The sequence below is a fragment of the Harmonia axyridis genome, chromosome 4 (assembly GCF_914767665.1).
Source record: "Harmonia axyridis chromosome 4, icHarAxyr1.1, whole genome shotgun sequence".
Taxonomy (NCBI): Eukaryota; Metazoa; Arthropoda; class Insecta; order Coleoptera; family Coccinellidae; genus Harmonia; species Harmonia axyridis.
In genome coordinates this window covers 5,683,117-5,707,748 of record NC_059504.1, presented here as the reverse complement: position 1 = coordinate 5,707,748, position 24,632 = coordinate 5,683,117, and the positions used below count along the sequence as shown (strand labels likewise).

The following is a 24,632-nucleotide window of genomic DNA, read 5'->3' as shown; positions in this document are numbered from 1 at the left end:
GATGTCATTTGTGTTCAGTAGGTTATGCCATTTAATAAAGGAAATATACAAGCTTCAACAACGTTTAGAAATTTTCAAATTGCTTGATCGAAATCAGTGTTCGTTTGTGAATACTGTGAGTAGTTATTTCGATATTTTGCAGCTGAAGCTTTTTGAATTTTTTAGGGATATATTATATTCGTAATGTTTTTAAAAAGAAAAATATTTTTTGTTAGATGATAGAACCTTATTCATTGGATCATTGGATTCAGAGTAGGCACATTTATTATTAGCGTTGATAAGGTAAAAGTATACAGGGTGTATCACCTTCGATGGTACGTTAGACGTTTACGGAGAACGGAAAGCAAGAATTCATTGAAAATTTGCTCTATCGATCTGAAATATTTTCAGTGCTGCGGTGTTGCCGCTTATGTCAGAAAGTAGTAGATATTTTGTTATTTCAAATGGCACACCCTGTATGCCTGTATATTATTTCATCATTAGCTTTTTTGACGACAATTTTGGCAATATGCCATACCTTGGTTGAATCATCATTTACTTTCCACTCAAATGAAACAAGATGAATATACTTCTAGATTTATTCAGTTTGTTACTATTAAAATCCGATCGATATATCAAATCGTTTCTCGACAAATACAGTTAGAACACTTTAAAAGAACTGCAGAAATATTTGAAGTAGAAAAAAATTCTCTTTTATTTCCTTTTCATTTCTCAATCTATGCGAGGATTTTGGAGTAGAGTTGGGTTTGTTCATTTTCCTAAGCTACACCTTGCAAATACGATGTAGCATTTTCGCGCCTCTCTCCATCAACTGTTCCATAGCTGCGGCTGTAAGGACCTAATGTTAGACTGCCTAAATCTCTTGTTGGCCATGCTTTGCTCTTGTAGCTGTTGCACGCTATTAAGCTGTTCATAGCTGGTGGTCGGCTTTGCTCTATTGAAATTCCGTTGACGATACTTCTCAAACTGAAAGAAAAATTCATTTAGATGATAAACTGCCTTAAAAAAAATTTCCAGAATTAATAACAGGAGAAATAGTATCTATAGCTTCCAAAAAAGCTTACTCATGTCTGGTGAAAAATGGTGTGCCACAAGGTTCTAATTAGGCTCCCTACGGTTTAATATTTTTGTTTTAGGTAACTCATGGCGCTCAGACGGCGAAGATAATCAAAATCATTCAACTGTAGCTTAATTTTTTTTTATGATCATCATAAAAAGTTCAATATATATTTTAATTCAATTTTTTTTGTATAAGCCCAGTGGATGTGAAATTTAATGAGACTCAGAAGTTTGGCACTGTTCTTATTGGGTGGACTTATTGAAGTACATAGGCGTACAACTTTGCTTCCGCCGTTTTTGTTTTCCGAAAAATTCTAGGTTTTATTTTGAAAAACTGGTTATACATTTATGATTCAAAGTATTGTCCATCGCTGGTCACTACTTGTTTCCATCTTTCAGGAAGCGTACGAATCCCGCGTTAAAAAAATGTTCATCTTTTGAAGCGATCCACGAATCGATTCAATTATTCAATTCTTCATAAAACCGGAAGTGCTAGTCAGCCAGGACGTGTGCCATTGATCGAAACAAGTCATAGTCCGAGGATGCAACGTCTTGGCAATACGGCGGGTGGGATAGGACTCCCCATTTCAACGATTCGCCGTTTGTCATTCAATGCTTGGCTCAAACGCATTAATTACGTCCGATAACGATCACATGTGATTGTTGCAGTCGGCTTTAACAACTCATAATACACTAAACCGAGCTGGTCCCACCAAATAGTGAGCATGACCTTGAAACCTTGAATTTCCGGTTTGGCCGTCGATGTGGAAGCATGGCCGGGATTTCTCCATGATTTTCTGCGCTTGGGAATTTCGTAATGAACCCATTTTTCGTCTCCAGTCACAATGTGATGCAGAAATCTTTCCGTCTTTGCCTTGCAAGCAGCTTTTCACAAGCAAACAAACGCCGTTCAACATCTCTCGTACGGCACCCAGTTTCCTGGTGTCTGAATCATTCCCATGATTTTCAGGCGTTTTGAAATGGTTTGTTGCGTCACTCCCAATGATCCTGCCAATTCTTATAGCTTTTGACATGAGTCTTGATCAGGTAATGCCTCCAATTCTGTATCTTCGAAAATCTTCTCTCCTCCACTGCCACACGCTGGTCTTCGACGTCAAAATCACCGTTCTTGAAGCGTTGAAACCACTTTCGACACGTTCTTTCACTAAAAGCGGCCTCATCATAGGTATTTGAGAGCATTCGATGAGCCTCATCCGCAGATTTCTTCATATTAAAGCAGAACATATAAAAGTTCCCCCAAATGATGAGAATTTGGCTCGTCAGCTGACATGTTTAATCGAGAATAACTTTATGATGCAGTTACAAATCGACTAATATTTCGATGGCGTTATGTTTAAAAATACCCAAGCTTATTGTATGACATATACAGGGTGGCCATTTGAAAACGAAACAGACGAGATTACAGACGAAATAAAGTTTTTCGATAGAAATGCTCGGACAGGTCGATTTCTGTTTCGAGGGGGACAACTTAAGATGTAGGTTACGGACGTATAGCGCTTCAACCCTTGCTACTACAACCCTCACCCCCAAATTTTGAATAGGGAAGATGGGGTGAGTGATACCTCATTTGAAAGGTATTTTTATACTGATTTCAGCACAGTATTTTTTTTTTCATTTTATGCATTAGTTCTCGAAATATTCTTAACTAAGTATTTGAAAATGAAGTGGTGTTTTCATGGCACTTGTAGTGTTTTGTGAAAAATCGACATTTTGAGCTTCAAAACAAACATGACTGTGGCTTCCTTCTTAACTAACTAACGCATGAATATTTTGAGAACTAATGCATAAAATGAAAAAACAATTACTGTGCTGAAATCAGTATAAAAATACCTTTAAATTGAGGTATCACTCACCCCATCTTCCCTATTCAAAAATTGGGGGTGGGGGTTGTAGCAGCAAGGGTGGAAGCGCTATGCGTCCGTAACCTACATCTTAAATTGTCCCCCTCGAAACAGAAATCGATCTGTCCGAGCATTTCTATCGAAAAACTTTATTTCGTCTGTAATCTCGTCTGTTTCGTTTTCAAATGGCCACCCTGTATATATCTCTATATATTTCGACAGCCATCTAATGCAAAACGGCGGAATAAAAGTTGTACACCTAATATAATATTAATCGCAATTTGAATATAAATTCAGTTTTCAAAGTAGAAAACTTTGATTATTAACAATTCTTCATCATTATGACTACTACTGGAAATTCAATATCATCCAAAAGGTAATCAAATCAAAACGAAGCTATACTATTCATAATTATTATGAAGTTATTGTCGAAAAGTGAAAACTGATCACATCTCATATCACAAAATATAGTAATATCGAAAAGAAATTCCCAGCGTTTTCACCATCGTGTAAGATGGTACAACAAAAAAGAACTATGATGAGGAACTCATTATCTTATCCTTACCTCTTCACGCTATCTGTAATATTAGACGGCATGGTTTTTCCCCTAGCATTTGAGTCATCCGTGCTAGGTGGTAATTTATCGTCTTTGAGCTCAACGTAATTAGGCTTGGAACGTTGAAATAGCATGAAGATCATCACCGTCAGTCCGACCAAGATGTGTACCCCCACGATAAACATACTGGCATGGCGAAAACCAACACTATCATAAAGGATTCCACTTATGGATGGACCGATGAAGGCTCCAAGCGCAAAGGTACTCGTCCATAATCCAGACACCAAACCGTAGGTTTCGATACTGTTGGGAAATCCATTTGCCCTAAAGGAAAATTCAATATAATAATTCAGAAGAAAAATTATTAAACAAATTCACTATTTTGATATTTACAGAAAAACGAATAATAACGGGTGTTTTTTTTCGAGGTGTACAACTTTAAGTTGGCATTACTGTTCAAGATAGCGACCGATTTAACAGCTGTCAAGTGATTTATTTCCAGTTTGGTTTGGCAATTCATCATGAATAGAATCACGCCTGAACAACGCTTGCAAATAGTGCAATTTTATTTCGAAAATAATGGTTCTGTGCGGAATACGTATCGCGCACTACGTCCATTTTATTTTGTTTAGGGATGAAGCGCACTTCTGGTTGAATGGCTACGTCAACAAACAAAACTGCCGCATTTGGAGTGAAGCTAATCCTAAAGTGTATGTCGAAACACCGTTACATCCAGAAAAACTGACTGTTTGGTGCGTTTTATGAGCTGGAAGAATCATTGGTCCGTACTTCTTCAAAAACGATGATAGCCAGAACGTTACAGTCAAGGGTGATCGGTATAGAGCCATGATTACTAACTTTTTCATTCCTGAATTGAACAACCATGATGTCCAGGAGCTGTGGTTCCAACAAGACGACGCAACATATCACACAGCTCGTGCCACAATCGATTTATTGAAAGACACGTTTGGTGACCGCCTAATTTCACGTTTTGGACCTGTGAATTGGCGTCCAAGATCTTGTGATTTAACACCGCTAGATTACTTTCTGTGAGGCTATGTAAAGTCATTGGTCTATGCGGATAAGCCACAAACCCTTGACCATTTGGAAGACAACATTCGCCGTGTTATTACCGATATACGGCCACAAATGTTGGAAAAATTAATCGAAAATTGGACGTCCAGATTGGACTACATCCGAGCCAGCCGTGGCGGTCATATGCCAGAAATCATATTTAAAATGTAATGCCACAAGATTATTTTGCAGATAAATAAAATTCATGTCAATCGAATAATCCATCGTTGTTTTATTGCAATTTAAAGTTCTATAGCTCTAAAGAAACACCCTTTACAAAAAATATGCTTTTCACGTTCCTACCCATGTTATTGAGTTAACGGAAAAATCTGTAGAATGTATGGCAATAAACTTATTCAATATCCTACCCAATGGATTCAGAAACATTGCTTGTCAAAGAAAATCCAAGAAAATGTCGAACGATATTATAGTAAATCTGAATGAATTCAGAGAATATTGTAGAAAATCGCTAAATAGGACACCCTATATTTTTCAACGCACATTTTTAAGACGTAGATTTGTCGAAAAGCACCCTGTTATTGGGTTTTTAAAAGTGCCATCCCTAAAGATTTTTTCTTATATTTCTCGAGATGTTTTCAGTGAGCATCGAATTTGAGACACCCTGTACTTATCCTCAGACTGTCGGACCGTCTAATGAATCAACAGTTCAAAGTCATATTTTTCAAAAGTAAAATCAAACATAGTTTGGACGGATTTTCAGCTAAAGTAGTTTGAAGTGAAACGTTGAAAAATTATTAAAATCTGTTGAAAAATCTGGACGTGAAAGTCTTCAATATTGCAATGAAGAGGAATGTCATATGTGTAGTAGTAAAACTATAATTCACTTTCGACAGTTGGCGTACTAAACCAGTTATACTGTTTGATAACAATTAATAATATTTAGAAACGTAAAGATATTCTTCAATTTCTTTTCGTATGCTATCCTCAATACACTAGATCCTGATGAAGTGTAATGTTGGTTGCAAGTTGGGAATGAAATATGAATATAATTTTTGGTCGATATTTAACGAATTATCCTAATTATGACACTTACACACTATTTTGAGATTTTTATTATAATACTTACACACTTGTTCTCAAGGCATCGGAAAATGATGCTACTAGTTGGGAACCCATTCCTAATCCATGTAATACAAGTCCCGATATAGTCAACCAAAGAGTCCTAAAAAAAATTGAAAACTGCGTTAGATTAGATTTAATTAAGGAGATTCCGTTTCACTGCGACCTAATGGTCTATTGTGCCCCCATCTGAGCTATTCTCTCCATAACGTGATCTACAGCTAGCCTTCCAGTTCCAGAGTTCTAATGAACTCTAGTATCTGGGATGGCTTCAAGGAGTCTAATTCCTCACTTTTACAAGTTTTGTGTCCATAGCAGGTTTTGCGTTAGCTAGAGATGGTGAGGCATTCCATCACCAGGTGATTCGGAGTTTCTTCCTCCTCCCCATAGATTCTGCATTCGTCATTTTCTGCGAGACCCATTCTTATGAGGTGTTTCCTAAGGCGAAAATGCCCTGTGAGGAATCCAGTGAGGAGGTGTAGTATATTTTTACTAAGATCCAGATACTTCTTGGATCTCGTAGAGTCAAAGTTTCGGAGAAACTTTTTGGGGTGATCTAAACCAGGAAGATTCCGCCAGAGTGTTTCTCTTTCGGTTTTTTTCTTCTCCTGAAACTCTTCCTTGTAAGTATATTTGTCTACGCCCCAGAAAGGTTCCGGGCCGATGAAAGGACTTTCTCTTGCAAGTGTGTTGATCTCTTCATTCTTTAATTCCCGATGACCCGGAGCTTCACTTACATCATACATGATTACCATCTGTGCTATATTCTTGTATCGTAATATACTTTTGAAAAAAAAAAAAGAGTACTTACGTTTCATAGGGTATGAAAGGAGCTGGTCCTATGAGACAAAAGCCTGCTGCTACGAAGAAGCAACCCACCACAGTAACATACTTCGGATGTATTTTAGAATCGCAAAGCCAACCGAAAATTGTTGAAGTCAGCGCGTAGGTTCCACCGTTGATCACAAACATAACACCCAGAATCATTGGGGACAACATAAACTGTCGCAGATGAGGCTCTAGGGTAGCTTGTAAGAATCCAATAGACATACTGGTAACTACGATGCTGCATGTGGCTAGTAGCACCCCAGGAATTTTCAAAATTCTTGTCATTGATTCTGAAAATGTTCGAAATAATCAGCTGTATAGTAATCCTTTTTCATTATATTTTGTTATCAAGTTGGCACGAACGTTATAACTCAAATGATGCATTGGGCCAACTTTGAGGGTCTTTGGACTTTTAAATCGATGGGTGCTGGATTTTAACGCCCTTTAGTTACAACCCCGTCATAAAGTTTTATGCCTTCCCACCAATATGAAAAAAGGCATTTTTAACCTTGTACATCCACTATCTCCGCAATGATCTATTCATATTCTCCTGAACTCAAGAGACGCATCAATCATTTTATTCAGGAATTGATATAAAGGACATTTTGAAATCTAATGACTAGAAGTAAGGTCTTGGCCTACTTTATCTTGGGAGAGGTGTTATTAGATCAATAACATTCATTCAAACATCATTCTGTGGTTTGAACCTTTACAATAATGGAACAAGAAAATATATAATTGATAATTATAGGGATAAAAAGAAGTTATTCGTCCAACGTACTTACGTCTTGTTTCTCTATCCACACCTTCCTCGTACTTGGGTAACACAAATGCAGTCAAAACAGCAGAAGCGAACAGTGCTGATCCCATAACAGCAAAAGGTAAGGTGTAACCCCCAAGTTGAAAGAGTGCTCCACCTACAGTTGGTCCCACAATTAATCCAAAACCGAAACATGTCTCCAAAGATGCCTGAAGATAATGAATACCTATTTGAGCTAATTTATCTATACTCTGTTCAGTCTGTTCATAAATCATAACATACATAACGGGTGTTTTTTTTTCGAGGCATACAACTTTAAGTTGGCATTACTGTTCAAATGGCGACCGATTTAACAGCTGTCAAGTGATTTATTCTCAGTTTGGTTTGGTTTGGGAATTCATCATGAATAGACTCACGCCTGAACAACGCTTGCAAATAGTGCAATTTTATTTCGAAAATAATGGTTCTGTGCGGAATACGTATCGCGCACTACGTCCATTTCATTTTGTTTAGCGATGAACAGCACTTCTGGTTGAATGGCTACGTCAACAAACAAAACTGCCGCATTTGGAGTGAAGCTAATCCTAAAGTGTATGTCGAAACACCGTTACATCCAGAAAAACTGACTGTTTGGTGCGCTTTATGGGCTGGTGGAATCATTGGTCCGTACTTCTTCAAAAACGATGATGGTCAGAACGTTACAGTCAATGGTGATCGATATAGAGCCATGATTACTAACTTTTTCATTCCTGAATTGAACAACCATGATGTCCCGGAGCTGTGGTTCCAACAAGACGGCGCAACATGTCACACAGCTCGTGCCACAAACGATTTATTGAAAGACACTTTTGGTGACCGCCTAATTTTACGTTGTGGACCTGTGAATTGGCCTCCAAGATCTTGTGATTTAACACCGCTAGACTACTTTCTGTAGGGCTATGTAAAGTCATTGGTCTATGCGGATAAGCCACAAACCCTTGACCATTTGGAAGACAACATTCGCCGTGTTACTGCCGATATACGGCCACAAATTTTGGAAAAAGTCATCGAAAATTGGACGTCCAGATTGGACTACATCCGAGCCAACCGTGGCGGTCATATGCCAGAAATCATATTTAAAATGTAATGCCACAAGATTATCATGCGGATAAATAAAATTCATGTCAATCGAATAATCCATTGTTGTTTTATTGCAATTTTAAAGTTCTATAGCTCTAAAAAAAACACCCTTTATTAGCAAATTTTAACACCAAGATGAGGAGATCCATCCAATAAGGGAGTGCAAACAATGGACATAATTGAATCTGCATCGGATTCGATAAAATGAAACAATATCGTATGTATTTATTTACTCTAGTTCAACTATTGATTTTTAACGAGATTCTGTTGATTCTATTTGATTTTAGCAATGTTGTTTTTTACGGGCCTGAAAAATGCTATCAGTTATATTTTGATCAAGATGTAATCAGTTTAATTAGTTTTGGAGGGGGTTATCTCAAAAAATATTTAGGATTTTGTTTGGGTTTGCATGATAGTAAGGCGAGGTGAGAGGGCACATTATGTATTACTGGTGCTAAAACTCATCAGAGGACAGTGGCGTACCCAAGGGGGGGATAAGGGGGATATATCCCCACCCAGAAGGAATTTGCGTTATATGTAACAACCTTATATATCACAATCTTATTATGAGTAAGCAAACTTCTTTGGAAAACTTATTCAAAAGAAGGAAAATTTTAAATTTTTTTCGTTATTCCCCCCCAAGGCTTAGGTCTGGGTACGCCACTGTCAGAGGACTCAACAAGAAATTGCATAAGTTGGTATAGCCTGTGTTGTGGTGAACTGTTTGGACAGTCAAGATCTATTCTTTTCTTCTTCTTTTTTAGAAGAATTTAGACAATGTTGTCAATTTTCAGTGTGAGAGGAAGTTTCAGCATAAAAAATCGAAAAACTTACAAAAGTGACTGCCACATTATTAGGGAACTCTTTGGCAATGATGGCAAAACTGGCTGTGAGAAATGCAGCGTTTCCCAGAGCTTCTATTATTCTTATGGTAAAACTAAGAACTATAAAAGGAGTATGTCCATTAACTCTGTCAAGAAGGCTGTAAAATCAAAACAGAAATTAATTCATACAAAGGGAGATTGATTTCAATGTTCACTGAAATAAAAAATAAAAATAAAATAAACTTTATTGATCCATTAAGACAGTACAATATAGGACAAGTCATATACAAATCATTCAAAAAAAAGCAACAAAATAGAAAGAGAAGAAAAAGCAAATAATTAGAGAATTACAAGACCACAACATTTTTCATATGCTTAGAAGCTTAGACGAAGTTTTGAAAAACGAATGATATATCTAGAATATTGATTGAATATTTTTGTACTTACCCAAAAAGAATTGCACAGATTCCAGTAGTATAGATACCAGCGTTAAAAGTTACTTTGGCTCCGATTCTATTGAGATGTTGACCATATATTGGGCTTATGATAAAAACTACCAATTCGAATACTCCAAAAACAAATCCATATTCTGTTGCTGAACATCCTTTTTTCTCAGCCTGGAAAGTAATGATCTCATCATTATTTATTCTTTCTTTCGATTCTGAATTGTCAAGAAGGTATATCAGGATATATTTCCTCCGTTTTTCCAACCATTCCTAAGAACCTAAGATTTTCGTCCCCTTGAGAAATTATAGGCTACGTTCGTTGCAGAACTACTGTATAGAAAGTTGCAGTAGTTAAGTTATCGGCGTATTGGACTGATTGATCGCAAATATTACAGGTGAAATATTCATTTTACTTTTTGAGAATGAGCTCCAAGGGTTATGAACCAGGATCCTTGAGAAAAATAACCAAATTTTTCGAAAGAGATTTGAATTTATGCCAAAGACGATAAGTTCCAAACTATTACATGATTGTATGTATAATATATTAGCAAAGAATCCAATAATTCCCAATTTGATATCTTAGAAAATATCTGGTGGAATTCTTGAGTTACTTCCAGAAAAGATATAGATGGATGTAATTTCATTAAATTCATTTTCTTTATATTCAAAATGGGATTAAATTAATTTCATATACGATTCCAAAAGTTTGTTATTGAGAATAATGAACCAAATTGATAGGTCACTTGCACTGAAGCTTCAAACGATAATCAAAGTGTTATCTACATAAAATGCTCCATTTAAATTGTACTAAACAATGTCTGAAACTCATATTTTTAGTTTCGGTTGTAGGTACTCAATATTGATAGATAGACGAATAAGCTATTTACAAGTTTGATATATAATATAAATTTTAAAAAAATTAGATACTGATGGAATCAGTTTGAAAAATTATTCAAGAATCCAGGTAATATTATCGAATGAACATTATTTTAGGTAAAATATAGAAACATGTGAAGTCAGGAAAGGATGATAAAGAACTCAACATTTTTGGAGTTTTAGTTTATTCCCTAAATTCTCCAGACTTTCGATAATAATTCAATAAATATACATAGCAGTACATATGTTGGTATGTACTTAGTAATAATCAAATGAGATTCACACTTCAAATTTCAATTACATTTCGTTCACATTCCAATCAGAAATAAAGATAATGGAGAGGTTATCACTTCCTAAGAAATTGTGTAAATTGAGTCATAACACTGTCTGCAGAAGATATATCAAGCTATCGTGAAGGAACTGTAAACTGATGACATGATAAAGTAATTTGGTGACAACCAAGTTGGTATTTTATCGTGATAACTGTGATTTATCGTGATCATTTCATATAAGCTTTCAACACTTAATATCTGAAAGTATTTTTCAGAAAATGTCAGAGGTTCTCTCAAACGCGCTGCAAGTTTTACAACTCATCATACAAATACAGAATTATTACTTCTGTAGGGTTTTAAACCAAATGATCACTTTATTACAATAAAAAAGTGAGAAAAACTGGAGGCTAAATGATATGATGTTCAAGGAAGGGACGTCTTATTTGGGTTATACCTATAGCTTCTAATGTTGACAACTTAGTAGTTGAAACGTGCGTCAAACGCAAATTAAAAATTCCTTGGACCAAAATGTGATTACTTCAGCTATCCACGTGATAGGTTGAAAATGCTTAAAAGGTATAGAAATTTATATCTTTGTTTCATCATTCTTGTTTTCAATTAACTTCAAAAAGGCAATTAGTGGAAAGTTTTTCTGTATTATGCGAATATTGATAAAGAAGACCATTTGGGTGATTTCCACTAAACAAAATGCGTACTAGTGTAGGCTCTATCAGACCACGTTATAAAATAGATTACAACAACAGTACGGGCTGGAATAAACACTTACATATATCGATACCAATAAGATATAAGAACCATGGGGTTAAGATTTAATCAACAATTATTCAATTTTTTTTTATGATTTGCCAAATAAGATTATTAATTATGTAACACAATATACGTATGATTCACCAGGAAGGCCTTTTAGATGTTTATGGAAAACTAATCATAATTTTGAGCTGAAAATTTGCATATTGGTGTTTGAGACAATGATCTTTCTCCCTAAAATATTTCCAGATCTCTACAACTTCCAGTTATACCGGAAACAGACTGCTACTTCCTTATTTCAAATGGCACACCCAGTATATCATTGCATCATTAGATAGTTGAGTTTTGATGAATTTGAGTTGTCCAAGTTCATGATCTACTTTGAGCACCCTGTACATTTTTGGTCCAAACCGCAAATATGCAGATTGCAGAAACGTAAAGTAAGAAAATATTTTTCAAAAAAGGCTTTTTCTGCCGAAAAATTTAAAAAAAGTGAGTCCTCATCGCCACCATTTTTTACAAGAATTCCATTAACTCATGAACCGTTGAGTTTTTATCCAAGGTATGGCATAATGCCAAAATTGTCGTCAAAAAAGGTATCTAATGATACAATAACATACTGGGTGTGCTATTTGAAATGAGGAAGTAGTAGTCTGTTTCCGGTATAACCGGGAGTTTTAGAGATCTGAAAATATTTCAGAGAGAAAGATCATTGTCCCAAACCTCAATATGCAAATTTTTGGCTCAAAATTATAATTAGTTTTCTATAAACATCTAATAGACCATCCCGGTGAATCACCCTGTATAGTCCACGGAATCTTCATTTTTAAAGCCTTTTCTACAATGATAATGTCACCTTCAGAAAGGTTACTACCAACATTCACAGTAACCTCAATTTTGTAAAGGTAACAACATCATTTTCGAAACGGCTGTCAAAAATAAAGATTTCGTTGACTTAATTAAAATAAAACGTATGCTGGGAGCTCAAACTACCTATTTCTTATCCATGAAAGCAAAATAGAGATGTTTTCTAATGGTGCCCCGATAAACAATTGAATTTGTTTTTATTTATTATAATTATATTTATTATATGAAAATTTCTGGACAAAAAATGCCTACAATAGTGTATATTATATTTTAACAAACATTGATGTTTTTAGATATTCAACTTGAAAAATTCTGTGAGGGTTTCTATAAACAAAAATATATTTCAACTCACCTCTTGAGGGTAGAAAGGAGCTTGGAGTGAAACACAAATGGCATTGCAGAAATCAGCAATGCCAATAACAATTAAGGTCAACCACTGTCGTTTGGTGAAGTCAGCCATTTTAAGTCTTTTCTCACAAACAAAGTCACAAAAATCAAAAAGATAAACTTCGTCACTGGGCACAAAAAGGTTGAAACGATAATCAGAAACGCATAAAGAAATTAGACAGTTTCAAATGTATGAGATAGTTGTTATAGAAAAATTTTCGGTTGATCATAGTGAACATTCAACAGTTGCATCTTCGGATGAATTGTTTCAGAGGATTGAAAAAAATTTCATCTGGTTAACGCTTATCGGAAGAAGGAGATTACTGCGAATTCAAAGTCGATATTCTACGTTCTGTTAAGAAGTGAGAGGGGTGGAGTTCAAAGATTACACGAGTTCATGATTTGTTATTAAAAGATAAAACTTATTGTCGCCAGCATGTAACAACAACTTAGTGTATGTAATTGCTGGATCCTGACTATGAAACACATCAGATTCAGTTATCTGATTCCCATTTTTGAAAACAAATGCCTGAACCAATTGGAATGAGCGAAATCAATTTCGTATGTAAAATATTGGATACAAACTTTTTTAACACATTTTGTACATCAGAATGTTTGAAATAGATCAAATAAGGATACTGAAATTGGAAGACCTTTATTACAAAGGGAACAGGTTTTTTCAGCTTATTCATTATCAATTTAATGTCCTGAATTCAAAAAACGTATTCATTTCTACTTAGGAACTCAAATCTTTAAGATTTACAATTTTAGATAAATTTAAGTTACATTATTTTAACCCGAATCTGTAAGTGTAGTAAACAAAAGTAGATATGCAATTTTTATTTTAGTTATACAAAATACAATATTATGTCGTGCTTACAACCAAAAAAAAACATTGAAGAAATCAAATAGTCACTCAACACTTCTAAAGCTTATTTTCCGCGACATTCTTAAATGTTTTTTTAAACAGTCCCTTTTTGAACTCCAGCAGTAATCTGCATCATGCGCATGTCCCATCTTCCTTGGTAGTGATAACTTTGATATCTTGGTGAAATCTTTCACCTTGTTCTTCACTCATGTCTCCTAAATTTTCTGGAAAACGGACTGAGTGGCTGTGTAAATAGTGTATTTTAAAACTCATATTACACTCTAAGGATTTGAAACTATTAAGCATCTTGTTAACCATTTCAACATAGCTTTGAGCTTTATGTTTGCCTAGAAAATGTTCAACAACTGCAACAAATGATGTTCAAGCTCCTCATTCAACTTGATTCATTGAATTTATGAAGGCAGGATCGTTAGTTAATTGTCTCATTTGTGATCCGTCAAATATCCCTGCTTGGGGTTTTTCTGTGCGTAACTGATGCATTTTTACCCATTCTTATCATGAGTCTTTACAACATGCTTCATTAAGCCTCCTTCAAGAAGTGCTGAGAGGTTAAAACTGAAATTTTGAGGTTAGTTGGGATATTCTTCGAGTCTGGGGATTGTATAATGAAAAAAAAGTGTTGTAAAATGTATAGATTTTTATTTTTATTGGGAATAGGATGGAAGAAATGAATTTTCTTTTTGAATTAGATTACTGGTACAGTATCAATATTATGTGTAAGAGAGTTATAAATTGTTGGAAGTATATATATCATTCGAGTTCACTTCAGTTCTAAAACAATTTCTTATCATTTTTCACAAACGCAGCACAGATGTATTGAGTTATTATGGAAAGTAATAAGTCATAGTACTGTATGATATCAAAAGACTCACAAAAAAAAATAATTGACACCCACATAACATTCGAAAATAAAAGATTCTTTACATAATATAATTTTCTTAAAAATCATCACATTTCTAGGTTCTCCTATAGGATACTGCAAGCTAATTTGCAATTTATCAGTTATATTTGCGAATAAAAATATACTTAACAATTCGTGCAAAATTTGTTTATCTAGATACTAACATGAACTACATGTTATATACTCTGTAGAAATCTATATCCTGTTGTACCAACTCCATATCGAAGTTGATTGTGTTCAGCTTAATCTTTATACTAAAATGTACATAAATCTATTCTACCACTCTATATCAGTCGTTGTGTCAAGGCAAAGTCAACTGCCTTTTTCTCATGCATCAGGTAACCAAACTTTCAATGGAAGTCGAAGAAAAGCTGCGTTCAAGAAGGACTTGAAATGTTTGGCTATTGCTGTAGTAGCAGCAGGCTTCATCTCTTTGATGATCTCGTCAGAGTTGTTATTCAAAAATTGATTCATAGCTTCCCCTTAAATGAGAAAAAAATTAAAAAGAGCAAAATATATCCTTAACTAATATTGGCATTCTTATTTAATGACATTCAATTTTAGTGTTTCATTGTAACATCAGGTTAACTGTTTTAGTTTTTGATTATATAACCTTACCTATCACATTCCCATGGTTTATTACGTCCTTTATCCTAAATCTACTTTTGTTGAATTTGAAGTCAACGAACATTTTATCTATCTTCATGAATCTTGTTCCTTCTTTATTGGTCACTTCTTTTCCGTAAATTTTAGCAGCTCCGTCTATATCCACTGAAAATGGGGATACAATATTAAAAATGTCAATCTAATATCGTTGTATTTGAGCTCTCACAGAAAATTGCCCAGAAATCGCCCTTGGATCTAACAGGAAATAAGAGGACATTTCCATTTACATCATATTTGCCTCTTATTTCTATTCTTGGTAATTTAACTGCTAGTTCAATGGTGTATCGGTCCACATCTGCTCTGAAAATATGCACAGACATAAATTAAATTTTACTTCTATAACGATTACCTATCTGACTGCGGCATATGATTTTTAGTTAGTACCAACCTTCAAACGATACGTGTCAATATTTAACAGCAGTCCGACCATTAGTTTGAGAGATATTGCGTTGTGAGTGTAGCTACTTTTGTTATTTGAAAAAAAAAAGAATTTCGTGGGCTGATGAAATATTGCTTTTTGAAGGGAAAAAATAGATTTCAAGCAAACTTTGAAGAGTTTTCGGGGTCTGCACCAGTAAAATCAATCATCATTGATTGTTATGCTGAGTTTAAACGTGGTGAAATGAGCACCGAAGACAGCAAACGCAGTGGACGCCCAAAAGAGCCTGTCACCGACGAAAAAATCGAAAATATTCACAAAATAATTTTGAATGACCGTAAAGTGGAGTTGATCGAGATAGCAGACATGGTGAAGATATCATCTAGACGTGTAAATCATATCATTCACGAATATTTGTACATGAGAAAGCTGTGTGCAAAATGGGTGCCGCTCGAGCTCACAATCGATCAAAAGCAACAACGTGTTAAGGTTTCTGAGCAGTGTTTGAAGCTGTTTAAGTGCACTAAACCTGAATATTCAAGTCGATATGTGACAATGGATGAATCATGGCTCCATCATTTCACTCCGGAGTCCAATCGACAGTCAGCTGAGTGGACTGCACACGATGAACCGAATCCAAAGCGAGGAAAAAACACAACAGTCAGCTGGCAAGGTTATGGCATCAGTATTTTGGGATGCGTAAGTTAAAATATTCTTTGATTACCTCCAAAAGGGCCAGGCCATCAACAGCGATTATTATAAACTTTCATTGTACATTCTTTAAAGGATGAAATCGTTAAAAAAAGCCCTATTTGAAGAAAAAAGGTGCTGTTTCATCAAGACAATGTGCCATGTCACAAATCAATGAAAACAATGGCAAAATTGCATGAATTGGGCTTCGAATTGCTTCTGCATCTACCGTATTCGTCAGATCTGGCCCCCAGCGACTTTTTCCTTTTCTCAGAGCTCAAAAGAAAGCTCGCTAAAAAAAATTAGCACCAATGAAGAAGTAATCGCCGAAACTGGGGCCTATTTCGAAGCGAAAGACAAATCGTACTACAAAAATGGTATCGGAAAGTTGGAAGATCGCTATAATCGCTTTATCGCCCTCGAAGGCAACTATATGGAATAATAAAATCAAATTTTGTCAAAAAAATGTCTTTTTCTATGGTAGACGGGGACTTCTGAATTGGCCTTGTTAATCCGATGGATTTTTATTCACGAAGCCGGCTTAATCCTTCTTTCCCCATCTTCTCAGTATGCCATCATGTATTCTTATCAATGTCACCTTCCCGCATACAGAAACAATCTAATTATAATTCAATAAAGCGAATCAAATGACAGCAAGGACTTTGAAGGAGCCGATAGTGCATTGAAAAATAAGTCATATAAAAACCTTGATATGCGAATATCACTGAATTTTGGTTAGTCTACAGAAATTATCTGTTCTAGCAGATAATGCACCTCATTAGTATTCCACTGATTTCTTTGTTTTGATTTAGAAACCTCTTTGAAATGAGTTTTGAAGGTGAACCAACCTTGAGGATGATGCATTGAAGAAATTTGATTGGATTTACATTTGACTGCTAAAGAATACACTTTATAAACTATAAATGTTTTAAATGAGGGTTGTATTTATTGTCTTTGAAGTTTTTTATTATTTTTTCCACATGATACGAGTCTATGTAGTCTATATAAAACACAACTGTAGGAAAATACTCATTAAAATAACATTAATTTTTTCCTAGACTTTTAATTATTAGAACTTTAACTTTAATTTTATTATTAGAACTTTAACTTTAATTTAATTATCAGAACTTTAGCACTTTTTATTATCAGAAAGATTAATGAATAATTAGAAAACCATTAATTTCTCCCTGCACTTCTAAATTAACTACAAAATCATATTTTGTCAATGTATTGAATGAATCTAATGAAATATTCCCTTTAAAATTATTCTTGATCCATTGTGAAAGTGAATTTGTTTATTCTTCTTATTGACAAAATTCATGACCCAAGTGTTGACTCATTTTTCAATAATCGTATAATAGAAATTCTAATTGTATTTACCTTAGATAGACTACATTATTCATAAACAAATACACAATGATTTTTATCAACAGAAAACAAAAGGCTTTCAAATGAATCAGAAATTTCTGATACCCTTTCAATTTACTTATATACTTACTTCACTGATTGAATGGAATAATTGCTAGCTCCCCCAGCTGTAACATTGAAGAAAGTAGCCCTTATTCTGAAAGGTCCTTGGCCATTTTCTATGACGATCCTTTCAATCTTGAAAGGGTCTATACTGGGTACGTTGATGTCTTTTATACCACTGATTAAGTAGGGCCTGAGATGATTGAACGTATTTGTGACGCATTTATTCAATTCAGGATCTGATTTGTAGCAGGGAATTATATACTCGGCTGCAAAAAAAATTAAATTATTCATAACGGGTGTTTTTTTTCGAGGTATATAACTTTAAGTTGGCATTACTGTTCAAGATGGCGACCGATTTAACAGCTGTCAAGTGATTTATTCTCAGTTTGGTTTGGCAATTTATCATGAATAGACTCACGCCTGAACAATGCTTACAAATAGTGCAATTTTATTTCGAAAATTATGGTTCTATGCAGAATACGTATCGCGTACTACGTCCATTTCATTTTGTTTAGCGATAAAGCGCACTTCTGGTTGAATGGCTACGTCAACAAACAAAACTGCCGCATTTGGAGTGAAGCTAATCCTCAAGTGTATGTCGAAACAGAATCCAGAACTGACTGTTTGGTGCGCTTTATGGGCAGGTGGAATCATTGGTCCGTACTTCTTCAAAAACGATGATGACCAGAAGGTTACAGTCAATGGTGATCGGTATAGAGCCATGATTACTAACGTTTTCATTCCTGAATTGAACAACCATGATGTCCAGGAGCTGTGGTTCCAACAAGACGGCGCAACATGTCACACAGCTCGTGCCACAATTGATTTATTGAAAGACACGTTTGGTGACCGCCTAATTTTACGTTTTGCACCTGTGAATTGGCCTCCAAGATCTTGTGATTTAACACCGCTAGACTGCTTTCTGTGGGCTATGCGGATAAGCCACAAACCCTTGACCATTTGGAAAACAACATTCGCCGTGTTATTGCCACAAATGTTGGAAAAAGTCATCGAAAATTGGACGTCCAGATTGGACTACATCCGAGCCGGCCGTGGCGGTTATATGCCAGAAATCATATTCAAAATGTAATGCCACAATATTATCTTGCGGATAAATAAAATTCATGTCAATCGAATAATCCATCTTTGTTTTATTGCAGTTTAAAGTTCTATAGCTCTAAAAAAAACACCCTTTATAAACCTCTATGGAGTTATCAACTGTTTTGATTTTTAAACCAAAGTTCTCTTTGATTCCTTCACTAATTAGTGAAGTTCTCTACTGCATATACGAATGTAGAATAAGTTTGTATATTGCATAGCAAAAATTCGTAAAGAGCATTGTTCAGTATCTAGCAATTGAATATAACAATGGTATATGACATAAATATCATGCTTCAATAATGGGAAGTTTCTGCGACTTGAAATATACAGGAAATCACTTCAGTGATCTAGTGACCTTAAATGTCTAATTGGAACATTGCGTGGTTCACATCTTCATAACTAGGTAAAGATTACATAAAGACAGACGGGAGTGAAAGTAACAAATTGCTTTCTCTGTGACATATGATTGTTTACATCTAAACTATGAGGGTCGGATTGAGATGGTATTTAAATAGCAAGCTGAAAAAAAATCCACTTTAGGACGAGAGCTTCATAGTCGAGATATTTCGTTTCAAAACATATAAAAATAAAAGAGTTTTTATTTGTAACATTTTTGAGTGAAGAATAAGGGTTCGAAAATAATCAATATAGAATCGAGAATAATGTATATAGGTAGAGAAAAATAATATAATTCAATTAGTTTTTAATCGAAATTTGAATGTTTCTATTGTTCATTTAGGAATCAATATTACAAAGCTAACTTTACACAAGAAGTAAAGGCTAATACGAAAAGATATGTGAGCTGAATACTACACTGTTACATGTTATGATGTAAATATTTCTTTAGAAGTAGATGAGTTCTGACCTTCTGATATCTGCTCCGAGACATTTCAGTTATAAACAATTCACAACGATTGATGCATTTTGAATGCAAAAGTGGTAATTAATTTTTAAATAAACCTGTAGGTGGATATTTTGAAAAATATTGTTCAGCATCAGGAAAACGTCAGCAATCCACTACGTCTTTCTTTATTCTACCTATAGTAGAAAACATTTTTTTAATATTTTAGTTACGAGTATTTGATAAATTCTAAATGAATTATATTATTAGGAATTACAAGTTTCTAACTCCCTTCCAGCGCTTTCATGTCTTTTTGACATAATAGGATCCAAAAATTCCACTTCAGGTGAAATCCATGAAAGATGTTGAATGTTAAGAGGGTCTTACAGCCCAACAGATTTCAGTCTGTAGCATTTAGGTGAAATTAGTCGAAGACGGAAGACACAAATCGCAAAGAACAGCTTACATGACGCAACTGTTATGCAATGATCATTACTAAGTTTCATAGATTAAAATAATCTAGCGATTAGAGAAGGATATATGTAGCTGACAAAATTAGTAACGATTTTACGTTTAATTGGTTCCAGTTATAAATAATTTGAACATATATGCAGATTAGATTGATTTCCAATTATTGGAATTATCGAACCACTTTTGGAATATGTGGATTCAAGTCAGTATATATTGAGGAATTATTCCTTCACAGTTTGAGTGTATGTGAAAATTTAAATTAGTATCTCACTTAATTGAAGATGGGAGACAAAACTTCAAACCATGAATGTACTTCTTCATTTATGACACTATCATAAAAATGTATTGTTAAAAAATATTCCTGAGCTGTTGAATTTGTTACTAAAAATCTTAATCTTCCAAAATTTGTCATATGTACTACAGTTGTCTTCAATGTTAATTTTTCAGTTTTGTGAATACAGCGTAAGTATTTTTAGGAAATATTTTGATTATTGATTAATATATCCTAAATATTTAAATAGATGACCAAGTTCATTTTTACTGATTAAAAATTCTGTTATGTACGAGGGCGGTTTGAAAAGTCAGTGACTTTCTGAATTTCCCGCGCAATTACTTCAAATGCTGCCCTCAACTGTAATCTATCAGTAGGCAACTTTTTAATTTTGAGCAAGTTACGACGTGCTGATGATGTTTTATAGATGTTCAAATCAGACAACCTCTGAATTTTTAGAAAATGAAAAAAAGTGAATTTCGTGTGCTGAATAAGCCAAAATCCACGAATTGGGCTACCTCATCCAGCTTATTCTCCAGATTTAGCCCCTGCGATTATTTTCTGTTTCCAAACCTCAAGAAAGAAGAAATCATTACCGAAACAAACGCTCATTTTGAGAGCCTCGAGAAAACCTATTTTTTGGAGGGAATTAAAATTTAGAAAAATGCTGGACTGAATGTATTGAGCTGAAAGGTGATTAAGCAGAAAAATAAAATGTTTATTCGCCAAAAAAAAATGTTCTATTCAAACAGTCACTGACTTATCAAACCGCCCTCGTATCATTAATTAAAAACTAGCTTGTCCAAAGCAACAAACTGAACAATAATTGAAATTGATGAGTTACTTTCAGGACAGTTGAGCTGAATTGGGTACTCTCACTTTCAGTTAAAATATCTAACGTGTGTTCATTGATTCACCAGAAGAAGAATTTCAAATAATAATCATTTCATAAAAATATGACACTAATAAATTTACATTCAATTTAATATTATCTGAAGAAAATTTTGAAATGTTCCTTTTTTTATTTTTTCTTCTATTTTAATGTTCAAGATAATTCGATTAGTTGGCTGAGGTCTTTGATGCAGTTGTATAAAATCGTTGTTCGAAAATTTCATACAATTTGAAACGCCTCAATTATTGCATAGAATTTTTGTTAATTTGTTTTATAGTTCTTTTAGATTCAATATTTCCAAAAAAATATTTCTTGATATTTAACGTAAGTATGAAATTTTGTTGACTTCGTTTCTTCGAAATTTTCTTCTTAGCATAACTGAAAATTTTTTGAAGAGAAATGAAGATAAGCAAACTGATATACTCAAGGATCTACTATTTAATTCTTTCATTTATTCCAAAAAAAAAATGAACAACAATTAGACGCAAAAGATGCTACTCATATTGAACATCAAGGTATATGCATAATATTCAAATAAACTTTGTTGTGGTTGTTTCTATAAATAGAGGCTACTTCCAATGCAAATAAAAATAATGAAGCTACTTACGTGTGTCTGGATGCTGAGTAACATTTTCCGAAGAAACGACATAGAAAAACAAAAATAATGAAATTATCTCGTTTCTAACGTACATTTTGAAAGAGCGCAAAAAATACAACTGTTTGACAGCGGACAGCCGCACCGGTTGACAAATCTAAGGAATATGTATTTTCCTACTATATTTCTCAGGTTCGTTACCGCAATTGGAGAGTGCAAGTACTTTTATTACGAAAGTAGCCTACTAGATATTGCTCTTCGTATGTATGTAAGGGTAGGGTATGAACACGCTGCTGAAGAACTGAGCCTAGGAGGGATAACAATAGAATATAATAGAGTTGTATTACATATGATCGATCTACCTTCCAATAGACGACATACATATTGCATAATGCAGTTGACTTTATCAAAATTTCAGCTAGAAGAAGAGTGACATGAAGGTATGGATGAAACATATTGCAAGTTTTGAAGACAAGATGTCTGGGTAATAGGCGATTCTGCGAGCTTGTTAGAATGAATTGGTGTAAGTGTTCCTTGCAGATAGAATTGGTGTTGGTTAGTGGTATCAGTGCCTTTTATATGGTACTTTCATTTTCTTCTCTCGAGAACGGGTTTTACTTTTCTTCCGTACATGAATTCCCTTCCTGAGTAAATAATGTAGGTCTAATTTGATTACATATTTTCATTTTAAATCATCCTTAATTGTTGCTGCAAAAGATTTTAACGTTTTTTCCACCCCTTCCTTTTTCGGAATCAAAAATTTGGAGATCGAATGATAAATTATGAGTTGTTCTTATGTAATTTGGTAAAAATAAACTTCTAAACTTCACCAATCATTCTGGATTGAGAATCCGATTCATCCAATTGAAATTCGAGATACTATAAAAACATTTGTGTTTGAGGTGGCTGCGACCAATAGTTTAGAAATAACGATTATTGTGTAGAAATTCAATTTTTACGGTTTTTTTTTTTAAATTTCGAGTTCAAAATTTTCATGAACTGGTCTACGACCAATCGGTGAGCTGTGTTAGGATAAATGATCCTCAATTAGCCGAATATCGCACTCCCCTAAAAATTTTCCATACTTCTAACCCTTGAAAAAAACTTTTTTTCGGAAAGTACCCACATGGGCAGTTTCTACCATCATATCAATTGATTCGTCAACGTAGATGACAAAAATGTCTGCAGTTCGGCGTTTTGTCCATCATTTCAGCAATTATAGGGTGAAAACTGAAGTTTCCAAAAAAAATTTTGATAATATTCTCGAGGCTACCAACTCTTTTTGCGGCGAGATACGGACTTGAAACCTCAATATGTTTTAGATCACAGCTCGATCTATAAAAAACGATTTCATTTGATGGAGCTGTGACGAATATTTCAGAAGATATAACGATTATTGTGAAGAGATTCAATTTTTACGGTTTTTTTCCAAATTTCGAGTTCAAAATTTTCATGAACTGGGATGTCTACGAACAATCGGTGAGCGGTGTTAGGATGAATGATACCCAATTAGTCAAATTTCGCACTCACCTGAAAATTTTTTGAACGAAAAACTAGCCTCAAATTTTCCATACATAATCCTTGAAAAAACATTTTTTTTTTAAACTTCTCACATGGGAATTTTCTACCATGATATCAATTGATTCGTTAACGCAGATGATGAAAATGTTTGCAGTTCAACGATTAGTCCATTATTCAAGAAATTATGGGTTTTAAACGGAAATTTTCAAAAAAAAATTTGAAAATATTCTCGAGGTTGTCAACTCTTTTTCCGGCAAGATACGGACTTGAAACCTCAATATGTTCTAGATCACAGCTCGATCTATAAAAAACGCCTGTATTTGATGGAGCTGTGACCGATATTTTAGAACATATAACGAATATTGTCAAGAGATTCAATTTTTACGGTTTTTTTTCCAAATTTCGAGTTCAAAATTTTCATGAATTGGGAGGTCTATGACCAATTGGTGGGCTGTGTTAGAAAAAATGATCTCCAATCAGCCGAATTTCGTACTCACCTGAAAATTTTTTTAACGAAAAAGTTGCCTCAAAAGTTGCTTTTTTATTTTTAATTTTCCATACTTAACCCTTGAAAAAAAAATTTCTGTGAATGTTCCCTCATGGGAATTCTCTACTATCATATCAATTGACTCGTTAACGTAGATGACGAAAATGCTTGCAATTCGATTAGGCCATCATTTAAGAAATTATAGGGTGAAAACTGAAATTTTCAAACAAATTTTTGAAAATATTCTCGAGGCTACCAACTCTATTTGCAGCAAGATACGGACTCGAAACCTCAATATCTCATCACAGCTCGATCTATAAAAAACGCTTTATTTGATGAAGCTGTGACCAATATTTCAGAAGATATAATGATTATTGTGTGGATTTTCAATTTTTACGGTTTTTTTGCAAATTTCGAGTTCGAAATTTTCATGAACTGGGAGGTCTACGAACAGTCGGTGAGCAGTGTTAGGATAAATGATAACCAATTAGCCGAATTTCGCACTCATCTGAAAATTTTTTTAACGAAAACTTGCCTCAAATTTCCATACCTAACCCTTGGAAAAAAAACTTTCTTCTGAAAGTTCCCACATGGGTATTTTCTACCATCATATCAATCGATTCTTTAACGTAGATGACGAAAATGCTTGCAGTTCAGCGATTAGTCCATTGATTCAG

At 34.4% G+C, this 24,632-nt stretch overlaps 2 protein-coding genes across 2 annotated transcripts; both read right to left on the bottom strand.

The window, feature by feature from the left end:
- Nucleotides 1-564: 564 nt before the first annotated feature.
- LOC123678768 (MFS-type transporter SLC18B1-like) lies at nucleotides 565-13,137 on the bottom strand. The gene is made up of 8 exons (XM_045615971.1): nucleotides 12,744-13,137; nucleotides 9,610-9,779; nucleotides 9,173-9,320; nucleotides 7,245-7,428; nucleotides 6,443-6,749; nucleotides 5,639-5,734; nucleotides 3,487-3,801; nucleotides 565-966 (listed from the first exon to the last, which is right to left on the bottom strand). The coding sequence occupies exons 1-8, from the start codon at nucleotides 12,849-12,851 to the stop codon at nucleotides 759-761; spliced, it is 1,536 nt and encodes a 511-aa protein (XP_045471927.1). The 5' UTR covers nucleotides 12,852-13,137; the 3' UTR covers nucleotides 565-758.
- A 1,193-nt stretch (nucleotides 13,138-14,330) lies between these two features.
- LOC123678767 (circadian clock-controlled protein daywake-like) lies at nucleotides 14,331-22,229 on the bottom strand. Its single transcript, XM_045615970.1, has 5 exons — nucleotides 21,960-22,229; nucleotides 17,802-18,042; nucleotides 15,401-15,534; nucleotides 15,187-15,339; nucleotides 14,331-15,050 (listed from the first exon to the last, which is right to left on the bottom strand). The coding sequence occupies exons 1-5, from the start codon at nucleotides 22,042-22,044 to the stop codon at nucleotides 14,896-14,898; spliced, it is 768 nt and encodes a 255-aa protein (XP_045471926.1). The 5' UTR covers nucleotides 22,045-22,229; the 3' UTR covers nucleotides 14,331-14,895.
- Nucleotides 22,230-24,632: the final 2,403 nt, after the last annotated feature.

What these genes read in the sequence shown, in the direction of transcription:
- LOC123678768 (XM_045615971.1), bottom strand. Translation starts at nt 12,851, where the DNA reads ATGGCTGACTTCACCAAACGACAGTGGTTGACCTTAATTGTTATTGGC. An exon ending in ATCTGTGCAATTCTTTTTGG is followed by an intron (nt 9,321 to 9,609) that starts GTAAGTACAAAA and finishes TTGATTTTACAG; the next exon opens with CCTTCTTGACAGAGTTAATG. An exon ending in GATGCCTTGAGAACAAGTGT is followed by an intron (nt 3,802 to 5,638) that starts GTAAGTATTATA and finishes ATTTTCCTTTAG; the next exon opens with GGCAAATGGATTTCCCAACA.
- LOC123678767 (XM_045615970.1), bottom strand. Translation starts at nt 22,044, where the DNA reads ATGTACGTTAGAAACGAGATAATTTCATTATTTTTGTTTTTCTATGTC. An exon ending in TATTCCATTCAATCAGTGAA is followed by an intron (nt 15,535 to 17,801) that starts GTAAGTATATAA and finishes GCATATTTTCAG; the next exon opens with AGCAGATGTGGACCGATACA. An exon ending in CGATTTCTGGGCAATTTTCT is followed by an intron (nt 15,340 to 15,400) that starts GTGAGAGCTCAA and finishes CCCCATTTTCAG; the next exon opens with TGGATATAGACGGAGCTGCT.